This window comes from Phasianus colchicus, chromosome 10, assembly GCF_987193195.1.
Source record: "Phasianus colchicus chromosome 10, bPhaCol1.hap1.1, whole genome shotgun sequence".
In the NCBI taxonomy this organism is placed as follows: Eukaryota; Metazoa; Chordata; class Aves; order Galliformes; family Phasianidae; genus Phasianus; species Phasianus colchicus.
This window is the reverse complement of record NC_143445.1, coordinates 1,797,339-1,820,956: the sequence shown is the minus strand read 5'-3', so window position 1 is coordinate 1,820,956 and position 23,618 is coordinate 1,797,339. Positions and strand designations below refer to the sequence as shown.

Sequence of the window (23,618 nt, the reverse complement as noted above, 5' to 3'; positions counted from 1 at the left end):
TTATAACCTTCAGTATAAATTTCTTGAATGAAATACCTAAGTCAAATGTGAATGCTCACAAATAGCAGGGTGACTTCAAAAGGGAAGTGATTAGGAAGAGAAGAGAAACTGAAAGACTAAGGAAGGTTAAACCTCACTAAAGAAGACCTGATAAAATAAATGCTCTCCATTTTCTTCCCTGCTGCACATGCAGATGTTTGCCAACCACAGTGGAACATGACAGATTACAAAGGAATTTCTTCCAGAAGATATCTTCAAAGGATGTGCACAGATGTATTTCAAAATAAACTGGGTGGGTATTGAATTCACATAATTATACTATACTGCTCATCTCTTCCTTAGGGGATGACTCCTGGGGATCCATCTCTCATTATGTCTTCAGCAAGAAAAAGAAAAAACAGTTATTCATTCACTGGAGGACTGTGTGATCTGTTTTGTTGTTGTTGTTGTATTTTTTATTAATCAATTAGTCATCATCCACAAAGACAGTAAGCTCTAACAAGCACCACTTTTCAGTCTCTCATGGATAGGCTCTCTTCGTTGAAAGCCCAGACATTTTCAAGTGCTCTTTACAAAAGAAAACATGGGCTAAAGGGAACCTTAAGTCTCTGCCTCTGCTGAAGAGTCCATAAGTGAATTCTCAGCTCCCTTTGAGTGGAATAACAAATTTGTTCCTCTTTAAAAATTGCATTGTAATGAAGGTGAGAAATAAAAGATGAAGCCTAACAAAGGTCCAAAACCAATACTCAGTCTTGACAGAAAATACTTCCCCTTCAATAACATAGGCAAAGAATTCAATCAATATTTTTCTTAGTATTATTAATTTTCCTGATAGATTTTGAATCTTCCTTCATATCTAATATGGTGATAAGAAAAGGAGTAGATTTGGGGAATGTTTTCTTTCACACTGTAACTGTAATTATTTTCTAGTGTCAGACTGTAAGTTCTTTTTGCTGAATGGAGTTGCAAGAATGATGTTTTACCATTTGATGCTTGTTGATGCAGTCCAAACTCAAATGTTTTCATTATCCAAGACAAACAAATAATTAAAGATGAAATTTGTTACATAAAGATGTAGTTTGTTTGCTTTCTGTTATTATGATCTGCCCTTCTCATTTTTATTTCTTCTTCTGCCCTCCAAGATACTTAGAGAGGGTAAACGCAGGGGCAAAAAAAAAAAAAAAAAAAAAAAAAGTGGAATGCCATTGATAAATTTAAATGAGAGCTTGAAACTGAAGGAAAGAAAAAGTCTTTTATTTTGTTGGTGAACAGAAGGGACATTTTGCTTTCCTTACACTTGCTGTGCATACACTTAGGACTCTACGTAAGAGATTGGAATGCTATTAAAGTCCGTAGTGCTCCTCCACCTAAATGGCTTTGTTCTTTTCTAGATCTGACATTAGAAAGGAAAACGTCGAGAAAACACGAGAGTTCAAAGACAGGTTTAAAATATTGGTGAGATAAGGGGGGCAAACTTCTCTTGCTGGAGAAATGAAAAAAGATCTAGAGTGACTATTTTACTGAGAGGCTATTTTAAAGACATCATGATTAACAAAAAGGATGCAAAAGGCTAATGAGCATGCTGTAATTCTATCTACAACAATTTAAAAAGTCGTTTCTGAAAGATAACTTGTATCTGGGAGCATAGAATCATACAATCATAGAATCCTTGGAGTTAGAAGGGACTTAAAGGCCATGTAGTCCAACTCCCCTGCACTGCACAGGGACACCACAGCTGGATCAGGTTGCCCAGGGCCTGATCAGCCTGGCCTTGAAAGTCTCCAGGGATGGGGCATCCACCACAACACTATGTAACTTGTTCCAGTGGCTCACCACCCTCACTGTAGAAGACTTTTTTCCTTATATCCAGCCTAAATCTCCCCTCTTTGAGCTTGAAACCATTTCCTCTTGTTCTATCACCACAGACCCTGCTAAGGAGTCTTTCCCCTTCTTTCCTGCAGCTCCCCTTCAGATACTGGAAGGCATGACTCAAAATGGCTAGGCAGTATAAGATGATGAATGGAAATAAATGTTCACAAAGCAAAATAACAGGGGGATGTGGTCTTGCAGTCACTCAGGAATAAGTCAGGAACTCTGAAGCGAATGCACTGCACAGTTCAGTACAAGGATGTAAGTAGGTCACTCCAATAGTAATGCCTCCTCTTTATTTCCATGGAATCTGCAACAGATACAAAGAGCACAATTTGATAGTAAAATTTCTGAGCTATAAAACACAGCTCTTTTACAGTCACCACCACTAGCTCTGCATTTTCACCAGCGTTGAACAAGAGCCTGAATGCTCATACAAATCCGCTCTAATGGAAGTGACCACTGTTGCTCTTGCCACTGTTAAAACACACCACTCACTGCCTCACTGTGCTAACATGCCCTGTTTGGTCCATCAACGTTCAGCAAGCACCGATGAATGTCTGTGAATGCCTTTTGTTCCACATGGGGGAATTTAATCCCACCCCTTTGCTCCATCTGTCCTTCCATGTCAGCCCCATTCCATCAGACTGCCCCTCTGCTGCCATCTGTCACATGACAGCAACACGCAATGGGATATTTGTGGGAAGGTTCAACTTCTGCTGCCATCCCACCAACATCCATTTCCGATGTTGTAGGCTGACATCATAAATAGGAGGCACTGCTTTTGGAGCAGCCCTGGTATATTTATTTGGGGGATTTCAGTTTCACAGTTAAAGGAAATTCAGAACATAAATTTAAATCTTGGAGATGGAAGAAATGTACTCATGAATGATTCCATCATTCTCTGTTATGCTTTCCTTTCTTTTCTTTCTTTCTTTCAATTTTTTTTTATATCACATCTTTGCTATTTTCTTTTCTGGGATAGGTTGTTTTAGATTGAGATGGTAGAGCAGTCCATTCAGGAATTGTAATTTTTAACTCTTCCCTCAAGAGACAAGCTGGTAACTCTGAGTAATGCATTTTTTAAATTCAATTCTGCCTGTCTCTTTAATCACGATTCTTTCCATTTACTGATTTGCTTCTTTTCAAGCCTTATGCTTATTGATTTTTGAAGATAACCATTAAAGACATGTACTCGTTTCCATGGACCATGAAGTAGTTTGAGAGTTCTCAAAAGAACATTTGCCCAAGTAATGAGGACTGACAGTTCACTGACCTTTGCTCATGAGACAACACAAAGTGCTGTCTTATACAATCATAAAAGTGAAGCACCTTTAGTCATTTATTAAATCACTGCCTTACTTTGCTCTCAATATGCAATGAATTAAGCCCTCTTATTTCCAAGAGTCTATAATTCAGCCACTGTTAACTTTTCTGCAGCTTCATACCCCAGTCTGGCTTCCCTAGAAATGCTGGCAGAAATATTCTTTGTTTACTTTTCCCTAGAGCATGTCCTGGATATGCTGGGCTCTGGAAGTGAAGGTATCCACAGGTGAGTGCCCACTGGAGATGGCCAATAAAATATGCTACACAGTGGTTTGCCCTTTTAGCTCTTTAAATCATGGCCACAAGTTACTTCTGAATTTTTATTTATTTATTTATTTATTTTCCCCAGGGAAAAAAACATGTCATCATCAGCAAGCACTTCTGTGTCTTGTCTATCTTACACTCAGTGAGAACACACAGCCTTATACAATCTAAGAAGCAAGAGATGTGCCCAGAAATGTATCCCAAGGAAGTGCCTACATAAGGAGACAGAGGTGTGTCTTAAGTTCTTCAGAGTCTGTTAGATGAGACACCTTTCTCATAAAAGACTTTAAGGATTTGACAAACCTTGCTGATACTGCAGGCTTTTCTGCACAACTACGTACCTATAGATGAAAAGAGAAATAGATAATAGCGCCAGACCACTACTGACCTTTGTGTAAGACAAGCCTCATTTCTGGGGAACAGCTGAGCCCTGAGGGATGGGGGGGCTGGAACTGACTCCAGCATAGAAGAAAGGCTGTGGTTAAATGACCATATAGCTTGCTCTGCATCACTGTGGAGTCACCTTTAACTCTAGTGTTAGAAGAATACGTTTGGGGATCTCACTTTCCGATTCAGTTCCTTCTGAGACAAGACAAATGGCACTTTAACTACAATTTTCCATCAGTATGTATAGGTTCAGAGTTTCCTGTTGCTGGATGTGCTGTTATAAATTTCTGTCTTACAGTTTTGACTTTCTTTTCAGATAAAGTGAGTTGTCACTCTGAGTTACTTGCATATCTGTGGATATAGACATAATCCTATGTGCAACACTAGAAAGCCAGTGTTTACCAATGTGTTTACTTGAGAATTCCTGTTCTGCATATGAGAAAAGGTTAAGGTAGTTACTGTGGTGTATTAAGTTAGCACAAGCTGATTTTCTTCATACGTGTTGATTTTTTTTATTTTTATTTTTTCAGATTTCACTCATGGTAAATATAATTTATTCTCTGCAAGGAATAAAAATTAAGGTTCAGGGAGGTTAATGAACTTGTTTGTTCACACTGTTCTAATAGATTACATGCCAGAGGAGGAGACAAAAACATGAATTCTGACTGTGGTTCTGACACGCACTTGGAATGCAGGAGTGCAGTTCCCTGAGGTTCATTTTCCCAGACAGACAACGAACTACGGGTCTCTTCATCTGAGGTTAATTGGAGTCTCTGTACCATTCCTTAAATTAAAAGAAATGCCCTGAGGAAACTGATGCACTGAATGTGTCTCAAGAACTTTATGTCCAGTTTAAGGTGGAACTCAGAATGGAAAGAAAAGTGGTAAGTGGTGACCACAAGGTGAATGCAACAGGAAAACAGAGCAGTGCATAGTGAGTATGCTGGTAACATGGATACTGTCCAGGGGAAAGCAAAGCAATTGCCACTCTTAGCAGTTTCTAATTCCTGACAAACCTGAGGAAATCCACATCTTAGACCCAACAGGACTCCGTTATTTTCTAAATCTGCAGATGGAGTTACTCTGTAATGAAATATTGATTTTACAGCTGGAAACTGAAAACAGGATAACTCTGAAACTGGAAGGAGAAACATGAGCCTGAACCACCAGCATGCTGCAGTACCCAGTGCTAACCCTGGAGGAAAACGTGCCCCATGAGAGGGAGCTGCTTCTCCAGGTGATAGAACAGAATAGCACCTGCTGAACAATGGGAGGCACTCCCATAACAGGTGAGTTTTCTGTTTTCTCTGTGGGCAATTTCAAGTTCTAGGTGTTATCCTGGACAAATGACTGAGAATCCCGAAGTCTTTTAGTACTGCTGAGTAACCACTGTGAGTGAGTAGGGCTCACATATGTTGTGTCATCATCTCCTCATTGCTCTGGCAAATTCCTTCCATTCATATGTTGTTATCTTGAAAACATGGAAAGTGGGAAAGTAGTGCCTGTTGGATCTAAACTGGTAGGTGTAGGACAAGGGGTTACTATTGCATTTAGAATTCTTTATTTATTCCAAAGTTAACTCTGAATCACCCTGAGCACACAATAAATGCAAATAAAACCCATCTGCTTCTTACATAAGCAGAAGTGTTCCAGTTTGCTCTTTTGTGAGAGTGGTGGCTCATGTTTGGTTCCTGAGTTGTTAGTAATTTCACAAGTGTATTTTCCAAAAGAATAGTGTTTTCACATGTAAAGCTGCAGTACAGGAAGACTTTCTCAGCTTAAGTCGTACTGCCTATCTCAGTATCATAAGGCTAACCACCATTCTGGTGAGTCAGTGGTTGTGTTTGGAGCTGCACCATATTGGAATTCCTATGACAAATAAGGCTAAATGCACCTTTTTTTCCAGAGTTTGAGTGTCTCATTTCAGGATTGTTGATGGGAGAAACAATATCTTCAGTCAAAGATGAACTCATGTCAATATTAAGGAACATATTTGAGACATCTCATCAGATCTGATGGATTCTGTGTATTTTTGGAAAAACAAGAACTGAATCAGGTGAGAGGCAAAGCCTATCTTAAAATAACCTTACGGAGTTGAACCGTCAAAGAAGTGTTCTTTTTTCACATCTATGGAAGATGAAACAACACCTTTGAAGTGGAGCTGGTTGGATTTCAGAATGAAGCTGCTTCACAGGTTTAGACACCTGCTTAATTAGAGGATGAACATGAAATCCTTAAACTTAAAAGGGTTTTATGAGGCAGCACTTCAGAGAACAAGTTTTCTTCTAGCATTGACAGAGAAGAGCTGCTAGCTATTATCCTTGGAGATGGGTCAAAAATGAGTACATAAGCTAAAAGCACTCTCTATAGATGGTGAGAAAAGCCATATATAATTCGCAAACCTCAAATAGGAAGTTTTTTGAAGGAATCAAGGAAAAATGGAATCACAGGTGCTTAAGGAGCAACAGTCAAATTAAGCAATCAGAAAACAGAATGGGTAAGAAACCAAAAACAACAAAAACCAGCTAGGTAGATAGCAGGAACACGGTCATTCGAAGACAATTAAAAGAATACTTAGTTCATGATAGTGATCTTGTTCAGTGGTCTGTCCTACAGTCGTCATACAACCCAGTTGGAAATGTTACAAGAGAACCTCCTAAATATGATTTAAAAAATAGGAAATAAAAGAGGCAGGAAAAAAGCAGGAAAGAGCAATGAACAGAAGCTCATGAAAAGTAGCTCTAAAAACATTCACAGGAACAAAGTTCTCTGTTGAGTCATTTTGTGTGGCAGGAGGGTTGGAGATTCATGATCCTTGAGGTCCCTTCCAACCCTGGCCATTCTGTGATTCTGTAATTCTGTGATTTTATGAAATGGTAGAGGCACAACCACAGTAGTCAGAATCTGATGACAGAATTACCAGAGTATGCTTTTTTTCCACAAAAGAAGAGAAACTGCAAAGTTCCTAACTGACAAGCAATGAAAACATGAAGCTAATAGCAGGGAGTTTCCTTCTTCCGATATACAGAAAAGTAATGTGATCCTAATCAAAACCAAGGGCCAGGCTTTTAATATGGCATGCAGTTACTGCAAGGCCTTCATCAATGGAGAGCTTAGATATGATTGTTTATGTCGGAATGGGTTTTGATGAAAAAAGTCCTACCTGTTGTGTGGAGGAATAGTGGATACTCCTTTGAGTACTGTGCCTTTTCAATAATATTAAGAGCTCCCAGAAGAGCAACACCTTTACATCTCACTATCTTTATTACAAGAAGGAAAAGCAAGGAAGCAGTTACACTGCTGAAGAAACAAATCTTTCTTTGCCAGACTATGACTACAATATTAAATGCTGTCTAGCAGTAATCAAGGTCTAAATCCTCTATGTAGAATGTGGCACAAACTGATGAAAATCTTATTTAAGATTTTGTCTTCTTTGTACTTTCCAAAGATGCTCAAAGATACGCAGAAAGAAATACAAGAATTCTATTAGAAGGCAGCAATTTCCTGTTGTGGATTATTTATTTTTATTTCATTTCATAGCTCACTGTCCTTTACAAAACATGTCATTTATGTTTTCAAAGTAGCGACGTTTTTCTGTTTTTTTAAGATATTGATTTCAGACTCCTTTTTAAAATTCCCTTTATTGCATTTCAGTGCTGAAAGTAGACTAAAGAAAATTGACAAACGTAGTTGATCAAATATAAGCAGATATACTGCAAATCAAATGTGCTTTGAAAATAGAAACAATTATTATAGCTTGAACACAGCTTGGGACAAAAACAATTTATTTAAAATACCCAGGATGCAACTAATGTAAAATACAAATGTAAGCAGCGCATTAATTCCTGTAAAATAAAATGAACTAAGCAAGACTATGAGACCACAAACTAATTCCTTAAATATCTAAATGGTAAAGCATGTATTTTACAGTATTTTCTACCCTAGTGTACTGTAGGCTACTGTAGGCATTCATGCAATATCAGTTCTGAAGTATAGTACATACAGTAAGTAGTGGTATGATGCAAGGATTTGCGTACTGGATCCCGTTTTTATTCCAATACTACCCTGTATAATAAAGATTTTATGTCTTAATGCTGCTACATTACCCTCCTCCTGTATGCAACTACACTGTCGTTCTGGAAATGGTTTTTAACTGCATTGTTCATCCCTAACGTAGAAACTCAAATATTCCACTTAAATTCATTTTCTCATTTTTAATGACATTGCCACCAAATATCTTCCTATTTCCCTCACTGATTTGTGGACTTGTAAAAAGCTTTTGCCTGCGCCTTGCCTCAAACAAACAAAAATAGCCAAAATAGCTCTTTCATGGCAATCAGACAGACAGTTAACACTGCATGCACCAAGAACAACTCCAGACAGGTGAATGTGTGTCACTGTGGAACTTTGCATCCTGTTTTGGTTTCCTTCCAATTATGGATGTTTTGCATAAAATAAAATATCAGCAAAACTCCAGGAAAGACTTTCTTCCCTAAAAGTGACAGTATGAACATCTCCTTGTAGCCCCAGATTGTTGCTGCTTCTCTTGAAAAGGTCCTGGCCATGCCCCTAGAAATGGAAAACACCACAAGACTCATGGCATCCCATGTGTTAGCAGACTTTCATTTGAGGCATGATGACACGATCTGATCAGTGGCACAGGGAATGTAAAACTGTTATGCAAATTCCATAACCTCTGCAGTTACTCTTGATTTTCTACCCATTTGAAAGATAGGAAAGGATTTTCATTCTGGGGATAGATACTAACTAAAATTTACACAGCTGAACTGAAATGAAAGGCACTGTGCTGATTTATGGGTGCTGAGGGTCCACTGCAACATTTCATACCCATGGAGAAATCTCAAAGCTTTTCAGTTTCCTAATTTTCTGATTTCATACATGACCAGTATTTCATATTGACATTTTTGATAGAATGTTTGTCTCAGATCTCAGTTTTAAAAAGATCAAATGATCTTAATATACTATGAACTTAAACGTAAAATGAATCTTTATCTTGAAGCCTACTTAGAATATTGAAGCAATCTGCTTTAATTTCCACCACTTTAATACAGTATCTTTGACACTCCAGCATAGAAATGCTTTGGATAGTCTCTAATTAATACAATGCTTCAGCTGTATAACCATATACAGAAAGCTGGGAGTGACACTGGAAGCTACTTTCTCAACATCCCCTTGCTTTCCTTTTCATTACAGAACACAACATAAATCTGTGATAGTGTACTGAATGATGAGAAAGAGGCATCTGACTATTTCCATTTTAAATGCATTTTAAATGTCAGCACCTATTCTATGTGTAATAGCCTAAGAGCCTAGCCTACCTTACACACAGAGAAGACACATGAAAATATGGTTTTCTATTCATGAGTTTTTATAACTGCATATTTGCAAGTAGTTCGTGAAACTAGCAATGCATTTATTTTCTAAATGAAATGTCCATATCCTGTAGAATAATTCAAACAGGTGCTAATTAGGTGTACAGAAAGGCCACTGAGGATAATTTATGTATCTCTCTGCAACAGAAAAAATGAATAAATGTTAATTGCTTATATTATACAACAAATGATTTTCTAGAATGGCACTAAATTAGCTGCAAATATTATAATTACAAAGTAGTGGGTAATTTACTAAAGATTAATTGAAATGATTTAGGGCAAACAGCATATTTTTGCAAGGCAGTATTAATGCATTTTGCACAGAAAAGAAAAAAAAAATCCTCAGAGGTGGTTACGGGCTGTTTAACAAAGTACTTTGTGCACCTCATGAAAGCATCAATGGCCTCTCTCGTGTCCTTCTCTAAGAAAAGCATTACATTTTTGCGGGGGAAATCACTGTAGTGTCAATAATAATTAGAATGTCTGAATCAGCCTATTAAAGGACCAAGTATGACTTCAGTTCTATGGGAGCGAGGCAAAAATCACACTTCACTGTGTGTCCAACAGCCTCTTTGGAGAGCTGTACCAACTGCAGCTATTTACTGTACAAGTGCTTAAGTAACTGCACCAGCAGATTGAATACATTCCTCTTAAAAGCAGAATTGCACTATGCAGCAATAGTTTCATTTTCCTGAACTGAGTGCAGCAATTTCTTGCATCCAAGCTTCGTACTGCACTGCATGGAGCGCAAAGGAATGGGGCTCAACACAGAGACAGGGAAAGGGACTTAGAAAATTGTTCTAGTTTGGATGGAATTTCTTATTTAGAAGCATCCTCTATTTTAAATACAGAATACTTTTTGGAGTTTTTCATCTACTTATTATAGTCTCTTGGCCTATTTTTTTTTCCAGTTTAATATTTAATACAATTCAAATGTAGCTCCTTAGGGAGTGACAGTGCAAACCAGAAAATAATTCCATCTAATGGGGCAACAGGCATAAGACATGATCACATCTTAAATGAGGCACGTCACAGCTATAGCAACATTGACTGTTACATCTCACTTTTCATTAACATGTGCCCTATGTCACTGAAAGAAGCATTGTGATCAGTGAAAAGCTAAAAACGAAAATGTATGTCTCAAATGCTCTTGGCTAGTTGTGATATAAGCACTTCTGATACTATGTGCAAGATACATTTTAGGGAATGTTCCATATATGTACAGACCTATCTTAACCCCTATAGAGAGAGATGAAGAAAGCATGTGTATCAATTAATTCTTGCTTAAAAACTGGGCTGAAATCCTCTTGAACACATCAGTTATGAAATTTTGACTCTAATTTTAGCTAAACATTATAATCTGTTTAATGTGAAGAGGCCCGTTCAGCAACACAAGGACTTTCCGGATTTGTTTCCTACTTTAATGTGCTTTAGCTTCTTTCACTTGAACAGGTCTTGCTTAAAACTAATCATGTGCAGTACTGAATAAGAATGGCTCAGTAAATTTGGGCAAAAAGGCTCATCTAACATTAGAAACTAGACTGCACACAGCACCCATCAGGACAGCATTAAGACGCATATAGCATTAGAGATTCAAACTGAAACATAATCATACATGGTGCAGTCCTGGTAACAAAAGGAAATAGGAATATATTAAATAGGCATGTGACTTAAGAGATCAAAGAGATATGAATCTCCTAGCCAGATACCCATACACAGAGCCTCTAAAGTAAATGCAGCTGGACATTATTATCTGTATTACTCTACCAGGCTCTGACAGACATCTGTACCTCAGAAGGTTCATTATTGAGTGAAAGAACAGAATCACAGTTCTTTACACAATGACCAAGTATCTGATCCGCTCCAGGACAGGGCACAGCATCTGCAACAGGCAAACCAGAAAAAAATGCAAGGTTGAAAATGAGCTGCCAATTTTCAGAGAGCATGCAAACTGTTAAGCAAGTGCAATTCATAGGAGGTGTCAGCGAAGTGCCTTGAAATGTAGTCTGTAGATTCTCCAGCTGCTCTTTGCCTGGCCAGTCTCCATGCTCTAACTTAGAGAGGTGTAAAAAACTGCTTGAAAACTAGAGGGAAACACTTGGCTCAGAGCCTCAGAAAAGACAGCTGGACGTTGTCATGCACTGGCACGCTGCAGCCATACACACTTTTGTTCGTTTGTGTTGGCTTTTCTCCCTGATGCATCCACAGCCATGAAGGAGAACAGTGACATGGGAATTTCTCAAACCTTTCACGTGAACCTGATGGAACATGCTGCCTAAATAGCAGTCAAATACTGAGAGGTGACCGCATGTTCACAGCAATTCCACCTTATTTGCTAAGAAGGATACATCACTATCAAGAGGAAAATATAGATTGATTCTACTCAAATGCGTGACAGCAGCAGCAAGTAGACTTTCCAGCACTGGCAAAATATTAAATGAAGGTTGTAGCTATACAATAAACATCCAGAAAGCAGTGGCTGCATACAATTCATAACTGTTAGGTAAAGTTACAGCAATGGTCTTAGACTGGTGCGTTATTTTACATTAATATTACATAGACAAGTTCAAAAGTATTTCCAATTTAGACCTTTGCAATTACTGAGAATTACATGCGTCCCTAATATCAAAACAAGATTTATCTTATTCATCCAAAAAGGAACACTTCCTGCCTGACGAAGCCAGTTTGTCTTGCCTTTGCTAGTATAATTTTTTTGTTTGATGGAAAATACTTTTTCACATGTAAATGCAACTGATCCTGACGAAAAAAAAATCATAAAATATCAGTAAAAATATACTGCATTGCTCTTAAAAGCTGCACCACTTCTGATGCACATTATGAACATATTTCATGACCAGTACTCTTCTTACAGAGTAAAAGTACATCACTGTGAAATGCATTGGTAGCAACTGAATCCTCTGCAGTCTGTTCCCCTGTCCTGTGCCTATTAACAAAATGAATCAATGGACCTACCTTACCTTGCCACTTGTTCTAGTTTTGTCACTAGAACACAGAAGATTACAGAATCATATAATTACAGAATCAATGCTACCTCAGACAAAAACTTGCTAACCAAACCCAAAATTCAAATACTTAGTTTTTCAGAGGTTTTTGTTTAGCAAGGTCATGAGATTTATCAAGAACAAAAAATCCTCTGGGTGAGTTATTCCACACATGCAACTTGCCCTGCTACAGCTCAATATGAGGCTATCTGGATCACTGGCCTGCCCTAAAAACACAAAGACCTCAAAAAGACATGCATGTTCCAGGTATTGAAGTTCCCACTTTCCAAGTGAGAAATGAAAGGCCAAGCTGCTGCCTTGCTGGAGTGTGGCAGTGTTTGAGCCTAACCCTGAAACCCTATCCCTATCCATAGGAAAACTGATGGAGACTTAAGGGTGCAAATGCCAACACGTGTGCCTGAATGATGACTCAGGATCTCAAATGTGAGAATGTACTACGTTCATAAGCATGAAAAATGTTATATTGCTTCAGTGAAGCCACAGTGATCAGTATTACCCGAGGAGCTGGTGATGCATGTGTGCGCTAAAAGCACATTTCTGTGTGTACACAGAGACCAGGCTGTTTAACAGTACCAGTCACAACCGATCTGTTAAGGCTGCAAGGAGCAATGGTGTTCTTTCACAGTACATCTCCTCAGGTAGAAGTGCACTCTTCCCAAGGGCAGTGACAATGAATGCAAAATGTGGCATTTGTAATTATGGTTCAATAGACTGGTGCAGCCCCCAAACTTTGGAAAGCACTGGACAGACGTTTTTGTACCTTTGGGAAACCTGATTTACACTGATACGATTTGGAAAGCCCTACTGAGTGATATTAATAACCTTAGCATAGTGAAAAATCGGAACACAAAATAGAAAATATTTCACTTTAGCACAAGAATCTTTTTCTATTTCATCTCCTTGTTTCAACGTTAAAATTGAACACTTTCAGAATTCTTTTTTTTTCACTTTAGAGCCAACTCCTTCACACCTGTCGATGGTTCTGATTACACTTCTATATCTGTCAATGAAAACTTACAGCCCAATTAAAAAAAACCAAAACAACGAAGACCCCATCTCTGCAAATATAATTAGACATGTTCACTAATGCCATCTGAAAACATGGCAAGCACAGTGAGTCTTTGTCCGGTTATGTGTTGTGTTGTCTTGCATTATTGCCACTTTACATACAATGGCACTCAGTAACACTGACACATAACACTTCCTTTAAATCAAGATGTCCTTCACAATCAAGGTTTCTCAATAAAATGCCTGAAGCTGATTAGTGAGTCATAGGGTTCTTCTGGATGATGTCAGTGGCTGTGTAACTGTAAGTATCAAAAGATTTATATATCAAAAGAGATGCTCTACAAAAAAAAAAAAAAAAAAAAAAGTTTTACGTTCAATCTTATAAAACTGTACACAATAACAGTCTACAACATGAAAATGGACATTAAGTTGTTGTAACAGTTATGAAATGCAGCAAGTATAACAATTCTAATGTTTCACAAACTTATCATTAATTGCTGTATTCATACAGTTGTGTTTGTATACATATATTCAATGGTACTGTAAACATAGCTGTTGGAAAACACACACTGACACTTAATCCATTAGAAGTTTAGTACTTTCCATTTGAAAAGTTATAATATATCAAGATATGATGGATAAAAAAAAAAGAAGCCTTGAAATATAATGCACGTTTTGACATTTTCTAGGATAGAAATTGAGATGTAATAGAGAATATTCTAGATTTGACTATTTTACATTTACACCTATAGTGATAGAAAATTTTAAACATTAAATGTAATTAAATAATACAGAGTTTATGAAACAGTTGATTTCAGAGATCCACAATGCCCAAAATCTTGGTTGTGTTTAATGGTAGTTCCCATTAACTTACACCTCTCAGTCCTTTATGGAAAATTAAAGTTATTTTCTCTTTAACAACACACAGACAAAGTGAATTTTAACTGAATGTTTTTCCCCCCCACCACTGTACAAAACTGCATTCAACTGAAGAAAATACTATTGTGCTGGTATTTCCTGCTGCTGGACATTCATCCCATCAGCCTTGAGCATATGTTTGAGCATTTGGTGATACCATTTTGTGGAGCAGGGAAACTCACTATCTATATTGCTCTCAGTAAACAAAGTGTTTCTAATTTTTGCAATTGTTAAGGCAAGTATGCTGATATATTAAACACGCCTTATGCTTTTGTGCGGCTTCCTACAATCTAAACAGTAGCAGTTAAAAGAAATTTCAGACATGCTTTGATCTTCTTGACCACTTAGGAATTTCATCAAGTTGGTCAAAGTACTTCACTTTAGCATGTTTTACAGCTGTAGATGTAGCTTATTAGCCGCTCACTGGAGGAATAATGCATGTATTGGCTTAGATTTGAAGACTGACCATTCCTTTAATTTATCAGAAAAAACTTAAAAAAAAAAAAAACAACAGCCAATCTGATTCCAGTGAATATAACTGAGAAAAACAGTAACACACATACACAGTTCTCATGTTCTCAATTATTCCTATCCCATAACTAAAGCTAATTGAATATCTGTCATCATTTTCTCTGCATCCTGGCTGGGCTTTGTCAAAAGCTATCTTCACTCTAGGTGAGGACGCTTCCTATCCACCAACTCCAGCACATTGTTTAATATTTATTCTAACATCAAGTAAAATAGACAGCTATTTCGCTTTGTTTTCTCTGGGTAAGGCTGCAGGTATACATGACAGTGAACAGAAAGGCTTGTGCAGTGGCTGCAGTAGTGTGCAGCTATGGGGGGCAAGGCCACAGAACTGCTAGTGCTGTTAAAATAACAAGTGAGGAACTCAGGGCCGCACTGCTCCCATTTCCAGTTACACTGTGTTTAGAGGATGACTTGACAGTGCTTGTGGTGGTTGTGGTGACAATCTTTTTCATGGTTGGTTTTGGTTCATTTCTGTTTTCTGGATGGGTTCTCTTGTCCTTGAGTATATCTGAAAACATGAAAGTAAATGTAGGATTAATCACACATCTGGAACATGGAATGGCATAAGTACTCTAGCCTGAATAACCAAACTATGTACAGAAAGTGACAGGATGCCTATATTAACGTTTTAGTTGAACCCAATGGCCACGTCATTTTGCTAGGCACCCACTATTTTGCTCAGGAATTCCGGCCTACCCTGGTCACAGTTTTATCCCTTTAAAAATACCTTCATTTTCACCTGGGATAAGAACTGGCTTATGCTAGGGTTGACCAGTTTTGTAACATGCGAAATACCTGTCAAGTTGTTAAGCTACCATAGGAAGAGAGTTGGAGAACATATTGACTTAATTCAAAAGCCAGCTTCCTAGTTTCTTTTTGCATTGCCTTCACTCTAAAGCAACACAGGACTTTTGGTACAGTAGGACAATCTGGCAAGAAAGGCTACAAACACAAAGAACTACATAGGTGTCTGATATGCCTTATTTATCAATGTGAACAAATAAAGTGGCTACAAAGAGAAAACGCTTTAAGTTTTGTTTCATCATTTTGCCTAGTAAATAAAAGGGTTTTTTTGTTTTTGTTCGTTTGTTTTGTCCATAAGATATGGATCCGTTTCACTGATTATTTATTTATTTTTCATCCCTCCAGATGCATTTTGGGACAATGTGGGACACTTTTATGTAAAGGATTAGATATGCAAGAAAACTAGTATCGGTAGTCTTTTCTTGCAAAAACACAGACTTTTCAAATGAGAAAATGATTGATAAAGGTTTCCAGTTATATTTGCAAGTATCACTGCAATCTTATTGCCATTGAGTCCTTCACTGGCATTGTGGGAAAAATCAGTACTTCCTCTAATGATGACATGATCTGCAAAAGCATACCTAAGTGCCTGGCATATAACCAAGTTCTTACCTGCAAGAATTGATAAATTAACAATAATTGTTCAGGTCCAAGCTATAAAAATTTTTTTGTGATACTAATGAATGCAATGCACATACACACATAATGCAGAACGTGTAATTTTGTCATGCAAATTAAACAACAGCCCAATCTTATAATTAAAAAACAAACAAACAAATGGAACCCCCCTCTGAATCAGAGAAGCAAGCTCTTGGTAGAAATTAGAAAGGCAGAAAGTATTCCAGACATGTAAATGCAATCTGAGATCATTGTCTGCATATCAGTAGTTCTGACCAACCATCAATAAACCCACTTGATAATAAAAATGAGCTATTGTACTGGGAAAGCACACATTGTTCTTGCCAGTATAAACTGTAAAAGAAATGCAACGAATTCTTCCATTTTATCATAATATGAAGCAGCTGAACACCACACAGCCTTTTGCTCACTGCTTCCCCTTCCCCAGTGTTCCATGTATACATGGAAATATAAATATATTTATTTACAAAGAAAGCGATTCTCAAGCTTCTCGTTCTTGGTCACCACTTGCTGACCAATGCCCAGCCAGTCCCTACACAGTGCCAGCCCTCTCGGTCAACTCACCAGTTTCATAGTTTTTCCACATGCCACCATACAGCATGGTCAGTGTAGGGCAGCTGTCCTGGCTCTGTCCCCTCCCAGCCCCTCACTGGCAGGGCAGCACACAAAGCTGAAAACTGAAGTGTCCTCGGTTCTCTGCAGCACTGCTCAGCAACAGCTAAAAGTTGCTGTTCCCATGTTCTTTTTCTCCTACAGCCACAACATGGCACCACACCAATACTGTGAATCATCCTTTGCCCAGCTGAAACCTGGACAATCAACACTGATCCAGAGGAGCCTGCGATTACTAAACCTGATTCAAGGCTTACTGCAGAGAAGGGACACAGCTGGCAAGAAATGCAGTGGGAAAAAAGCAGTGTGCCATTCTGTTCCAAATTTGCTATGGCAAAATGTTCCTCAATTCCAGCTTGCAGTGGAACTAACAGAAGGGAGGGGGAGAAAAAGCATGCTGTAAATATTTAGGAAATACCAGTATTCTGAGGACACTTAAAAAAAAAAAAAAGGACAACCTTCAGACTGTCATTAAAGTAAATTAAGGATAAATCACGGAAATAGGTGTGCTCTGACACTGCCTAGACTCCTTTCCATCACTGTCATTCTCCTTTCTGACTGTGGAAAACATGCTGTTTCTCTGCTGCCTCTTATATCATCCCAGCCTGCTGACTTCAGCTCTCTGGGGCCAGCTGATTAAATTAAGACCTCACTCAGGTAAATCTATTCCCCTCTTTCACTTGGCCATGTCCAGCATTGTAACTTGATTGGCCTCTATAAATCGGGCAGACTGAAATGTATTAATTCATTTATTTTCTTAATATTGACCTAACCAAAAAATCTAAGGTAAGATTTAATGCTATCAGAGAAGCCGTTGGTTTTTAAAAGCTTTCCTCTCAGTGATTGCTTAATGCACTACATAACAAGCATTAAATAATACATTAGAAAATTCTGACTTTATCCTTTACATGGAAAGGACTTAACTCTGAATTCTCTCTTTGTCTTTACAGCAGAGTGCTTCTCTGACAGACAATTCTAACTTAGGATTCTAATTAGCTCTCTGCTTAAAAATAAATAAATAAGAATAGCCCTAGTCCTAATCCAATTCAGCATGTTTTTCAATCCCATATTCGGTTTTTAAGTCACAAATTTCAGCAAATATTTCATGTCCTTTTCCAGTTTGTTAAGAGTTCCAGCTGCTTACTCACTCCAGGCTTTTGTCTGAGATGCTCAGAGTTAAATGAGTTTTTCTCTCAAACCTTCTTCTCAGAGTCAGGGCTGGTTATGTTCAGTCTACTACTGACATTCAAAAGGCAAAAAGATAGTATGGTAAATAAAGTGTCAGTGTAAAGAGTAGCACAGAAATGAAACTCCAGTCTCAACAAAGTGAACCCCAGATGGTTCAATACCCAAGAATCAACCCCACAAATCATGACTTCATAAAACCAAACAGAAGCCCCAGCTTCAGTCTGTTCTGGTATTTACCTTCTGCATTTTGAAGCTCCGTGCTTCCCAGGTTAGAGCTCTCTCCATTGCTGGAATCTTCCTTAACATCATCATTCCATTTCTTTCCAGAAATGGAGTTTAAATCTTTGAAGACTTTAGCTAACCTCATATCGATGGCCTATGGACCTTGGTATGTGAACTTACTTTTCTCATGTGATGTATTCAGAATTTCAGTATATACTTCTAATAACATTTGTTTTAAGATCTGTAATACACTACATAGCAATCACAATACAGCACCCCTGCTTTCCCTTATCCAGGCTTCTAGCGTGAACACTCAAATCCTGCCAGAAGGGATATTCAGTGCTGGCAGCTGGCTGCCCAGCAGCCCCCATGAGCAGCCATTCAGGACTCCTGCCAGGGACTAAGCCTGCTGGGGTCAGCGAAGATGGCCCCAAGTCCCCTCAGGCACCATGATCACTGTGAGTGCTGACAGCAGCTGTGTGAGTCCAAGGGACTGAGTCGCCCTCCTTAGCTGATCTTTCATCTGCATTAACTGTAGTTAAATTCACAGCTTGACAATATTAACAAAACACATAATTAAAATTACTTGACCTCAACGTTTAGAGCATTTAGGATTATCTTCACCTCAACAGTGTGACTGCAGATTGCTGCCCAGTAATGCACGTGCTGCTAAGATGGCACTGAGCTTCTCATAAATACTTATGTGAATCAATACCATTCCTTACAGAGACTAGGCAGGATAAAAGGGAGAGACAAACCTGTCATTGCCATCCAATTTAGGCATGGGAAACCTCCCCTGCAGTGAGGGCTGAGTATGTCTTCCAAACATGTTTGGTGAGTCACACACTACAACACACCTTAATCTCAGCCAGTCATGATACAGGGGAAAAATCAAGTGGGTATTATTTTTTTAGGTTATTACCAAGTTAACTGACACAAAGTCAGCAATTCTGGCAGCCCAGACAATAGTTACACCACCCTAAACCTTTTGCAGTTGGCTGCTCTGGCACTGCTGGGAATTATCAAACTATTGATTGGTGCACTCACATGCTATTGCTTGCTAATGAACAGCATCAGCAAGGTCTACTTAAACATCTGTAGAGGCTATTGTCCTGCCAAGGGACAAATAAGCTCATCAATTTAAAAAAGAAAGGAAAAAACTTTTCTTTTTTTGACCTTCTCTTGACCAGAGCTCAGTCTTCTCTCTGAGATTGCAGATGGTCAGTGTGGTGAAGTGTTTTTCCCCCCAAAAATCTGCCAGTGCCACCGAGCCCTCCTGAGATAAGAACAACATCTCCACTGACATGAAGGGTAAAGGCAAAGAGCTCCTGCTCCTGCATTTTCTGGAGGATGTTTTAAATAGAAATGAAATGGATTTGCCAGGCTAGGCCTGTACATGTCAGCTACAGCAGCCTGCCAGTAGAGAATCAATGCTCATCAATCCACCAGGCCCACAAAAAATATGCAGATTTTGAAGACATTTTCCAAGGTTTTACACTATAAAATACTAGGGAGAACTTTCTACCTAGATAACTGTGAAGGGAGAGTGGGGAAAAGAGGGGGTGATTGTTTATTTCTGCTTTCCAACATTAATCTATCCATGGACTGGAACACCTCTCCTACAGGACAGGCTGAGAGCTGGGGCTGTGCAGATGGAGAAGAGAAGGCTGCGGGGAGAGCTGAGGGCAGCTGTCAGTATCTAAAGGGGAGTGACAGGAAAGAAGGGGACAGACTCTTTAGCAGGGCCTGTGGTGACAGGACAAGAGGAAATGGTTTCAAAACTAAAAGAAGGGAGACTTAGGTTGGGTCTAAGGAAAAAGTCTTTTACAGTGAGGGTGGTGAGGCACTGGAACAAGTTACATAGTGTTGTGGTGGATGCCCCATCCCTGGAGACTTTCAAGGCCAGGCTGATCAGGCTCTGGGCAACCTGATCCAGCTGTGGTGTCCCTGTGCAGTGCAGGGGAGTTGGGCTAGATGGCTTTCGGAGGTCCCTTCCAATGACTCTGTGATTCTAATTACATCAAGCCAGACCCATTCATTTCTTCCTAGACTTTCCTGCAAACACTGTGCTTTGAAAAGACAGAATCTCAGCAACTACGATGACAAATTAATTCCGGGATTTGAATGTCTCCTCATGGCTACAATGAGACACAGGTCTAAAGTGAACTGGTCAGTCCTTACATTTACTCCCAACCTTGTAGCTCTGCTGCTTGATTTCACTTTGATCATAGGCTTGGTTTTGGCAGACAAGACTGGAAGAAAATTAAAACAAGGTGCAACTTGGTGGAACTGGCTCTTAAATTACAGTAGATGCTGCAGTGTTATTATTAGCTTTTTATCACCTCTGGTAGCAAAAGCTGAAATTACTTCTACGTGTTCAAAGGAAGGAACTCTGAAATTGCAAAACAATGCTGTCACCATAAAATGTAACAGCAATTTCCAAATAATCTATTATCCTGACATTAAGATCAGCACTAATTATTTCCAGTTACAGCTGCAGCAGACATGGAAACTGGAACACCGTGGAAATGGGAATGTGAGAACTCCCAGCATGTGATGAACTCATGATACAACTGTCAAAACGTGGGATTTGCCATCGTCCGCTATGTAACACGAGTCAAAATTATGCAGGTTGATCAGTCTGTTTAGTTTTAGCTCTGCAGTCATTCTGTTTCTCTTTTTAAGGAGACTGGAAGAGAAGGGGGATCTGTGGCAGATCACTTCCTCCCTGTAGGACAGCAAGTGAACTACTTTATTTCTCAAACACTTTGTGCATTCTGAATTTAAGTTCCCCCGGGGTGAGAAGAACCATAGCCACTCTCCTCAAGAAATAACACTGCCCGGGACTTTCAGGAGCTGCAGTTATAAAAAAGAGTCAAAGGTAACAATGAAAAAAAAAAACAAAAAACAATAAAGAAGAGTCAGGAACAACTGCAAGACAATTTGAGATGTCAGATGCCTGGAAGCCACACTTAGATTAAGTGGCAACTCCTCCTCCATTCACAAACGATCTGTTGTCTATATATATGGAAATCCAAAATATAAATAAATGAAAATAAATCTTAGCTGTACTAGTGTAAGGAAACCCATCACTATATTTGCTTGACTTTTGATATACAGCTACCATAGCAAACCCTGCATGATTTTCATGAGCCATAATAATATATGTTTTGTTCTGAGGGCTGAAAAGTAAGCCCGCATGCATAAGTGCCTCAGCCCCTAAAATGGTATATGTCAAAACAGAACACTCCATCTTTTTCTAGGAAAGAAATAATCTAACCTAACAAACCTTGTGTGATTCAGCAATAGTTCCATTAATCTGTCAGTCACTGGCAAGAAAAGGTTTAGTCATTTTGTTTATATTAATATAAGACTTATTCAAATGCAGACAAGCTGAAAGTATAGACTTAAAACATGTCAAACATCTTTTACATTTCCTGGAAACATCTGTTTTTAGTCTAGTCCTAGGCACATGTTTGTGGTTGTATGCTTAAGCTTGTTTAGCTTGCCAGATACCTCATACATACTACAGCACAGCTGACATGATATCCTAAGACACAGCATGGAAGTATCTGCGAAACATGATGTTCCCAGTAAATCTGTTGAACTTTTATCGTAACTTTCTTGTAATGAAAGAAACAACTAAAAAGCTCCGTGACAGCTTTCTGCCATCACTGTGTGGTGCAATTAATTAGTTATGTTTAGAAATTCTGTACATGCCTCACTGGTAATATCCAGAAGACAGAGAGTGATCCTGATACTGCATGCCTCGTGTGGTCAAAACTCCTATTAAACTTAATGGGAGTTTGGGGGGATGCGAGGAATGCAGGGCTGACCTTTATAGCTGAAGATGAATGTGCACTCTAGACTTCAAAGATTAGGTACCCCTGCCAGTCTGGAGTGTGCAAGTGATCAGCACGCCAAGTGCCGAAGGCATCTGCTAAATATCACGCCACAGCTCAAAGCTGTGTAATTAAGAAAAATATAAACTGGCTCAAGGAAGAAAAATATTAGTAATAATTGAAAATGCTTTGGCTGTTGCTTTTGTCCTGATGATCTCATTAGTTCTGGTTACGGAAACAGTTCTCACACTGGCTGACGCAGGGCATGCTTTGTTTGTGTTCTCATTCTACCCACATCTTTCCCAGTTAACTTTTATTGCTCAATACAAAGGTCAAATTGAAGGCTTAATTAAATTGTATATGAGGAAAACATAAACTTATTTTGAAAGGGAGTACAAAACATTTAAAGTCATCCCAGCTCCTCTCCCCCAGACAACTCCTTCTCTTCTTGAGAAGAGAAAGAGTATGTATTGTAGAAGATCTTTCCCTTAAGGGGAAACTGCATCTTTACCTGCTTTAAAATTTACATGTAACAAATATCCAGCCTTTTCATAAGCTGCTAATTGCATCTGCAATTGACATTTGTAACTGTATTTTTAATTTAGCTCTACAGCTCTAAGCAGACAAAGCTTCATTTTATAAAAAGGTTGGATATGATCTTACACTTGTAGCAAAGTAAGTTCAACTTACAGCAAGGATCTGAACGGAACAGCTTAACTTGAAGCAAAGTTGATGCCACCAGAATAAATATATTACCCACCAGCATATGTCTCTCAGTCCTGAGGCCTATATCTGAACAGCAGCTTCTCCCTCTGCTGAAAACACAAATCAGACAAGCACCCTTGACAGTTTCTCCAGGCCCAAGATGAGGAAGAGCCACACGGCTTGAGAGGATGACTAGGTTTGCACGTACTACAACCACTTGGTGCATGAGCCGCACCAACGCGCCAAGAACTCTGTGCGTGACAATGTGGCTGCCAGAGCCAAGTATTTTTGCACTGAGGTTCTCAGAGCATCCTCCCTGCAGTAGTTGCACCACAGGGGCACAGTGCCCAGGTGCTTCTGTTCTCCTCCCCAGAAGCCATGACTGTTTCTGCTGCTGCTCGTGCACCCAGGCCCAGGGAGCTGACAGCTCTGTGGCACTGCGATGGAGGTGGAGGAAGGACACCAGCGCTCCTCTCGGCCAGCCCTCATCGGCATGGGCCTGCGGGTCACACCAGAAAGTGGGAGAGCAGACTACCATCTGCAAACAAGGACAGCAGTTGAAACCATGGTGGAAGGCAACTGGGTTCAAATCCTTCTCGTGGCTGATTCAGGAGGGGGTGCGTGAACCCAGGTCTCTTGTGCATTACCCAGTCAAATAAGGGGTCTCAGACTGAAACAGGCTCTGCAACATTGTTATGAGCTCTCTGCACCTAGGTCTAACCTAGGGCAATGTGATTTTGTGGACCAAAATATCCTGGAAGGAATTATTCAAATGAAGTACCAGTATATAAATTAGGTAAGCAAAAAGAAGAGGCACGAGGAATTGGTCTCTGCTGCTGAGTGAGGTCTGTGACTCCCTCCACGAGAGATGCTGAGGAGGGCATGGA

General features: G+C 39.1%; 1 protein-coding gene across 5 annotated transcripts in view; it reads right to left on the bottom strand.

Annotated features, from left to right (window-relative positions):
• The window catches only part of LOC116236404 (glypican-5-like), a 432,491-nt gene that overhangs the window by 19,234 nt on the left and 389,639 nt on the right, over nucleotides 1-23,618 (bottom strand). For 2 of the 5 annotated variants that reach the window (XM_090146953.1, XM_031605026.2), the window contains one exon: nucleotides 14,896-15,227. The exons of 1 other annotated variant lie outside the window; for it this stretch is intronic. In XM_090146953.1, coding sequence (XP_090003079.1) covers nucleotides 15,025-15,227 — 203 coding nt within the window. In that variant the 3' untranslated portion in view covers nucleotides 14,896-15,024. Of the gene's footprint in view, nucleotides 1-1,230; nucleotides 2,180-14,895; nucleotides 15,228-23,618 lie in introns of those variants that run through there. 2 more of the 5 variants (XM_090146957.1, XM_090146955.1) reach the window with 2 other exon arrangements.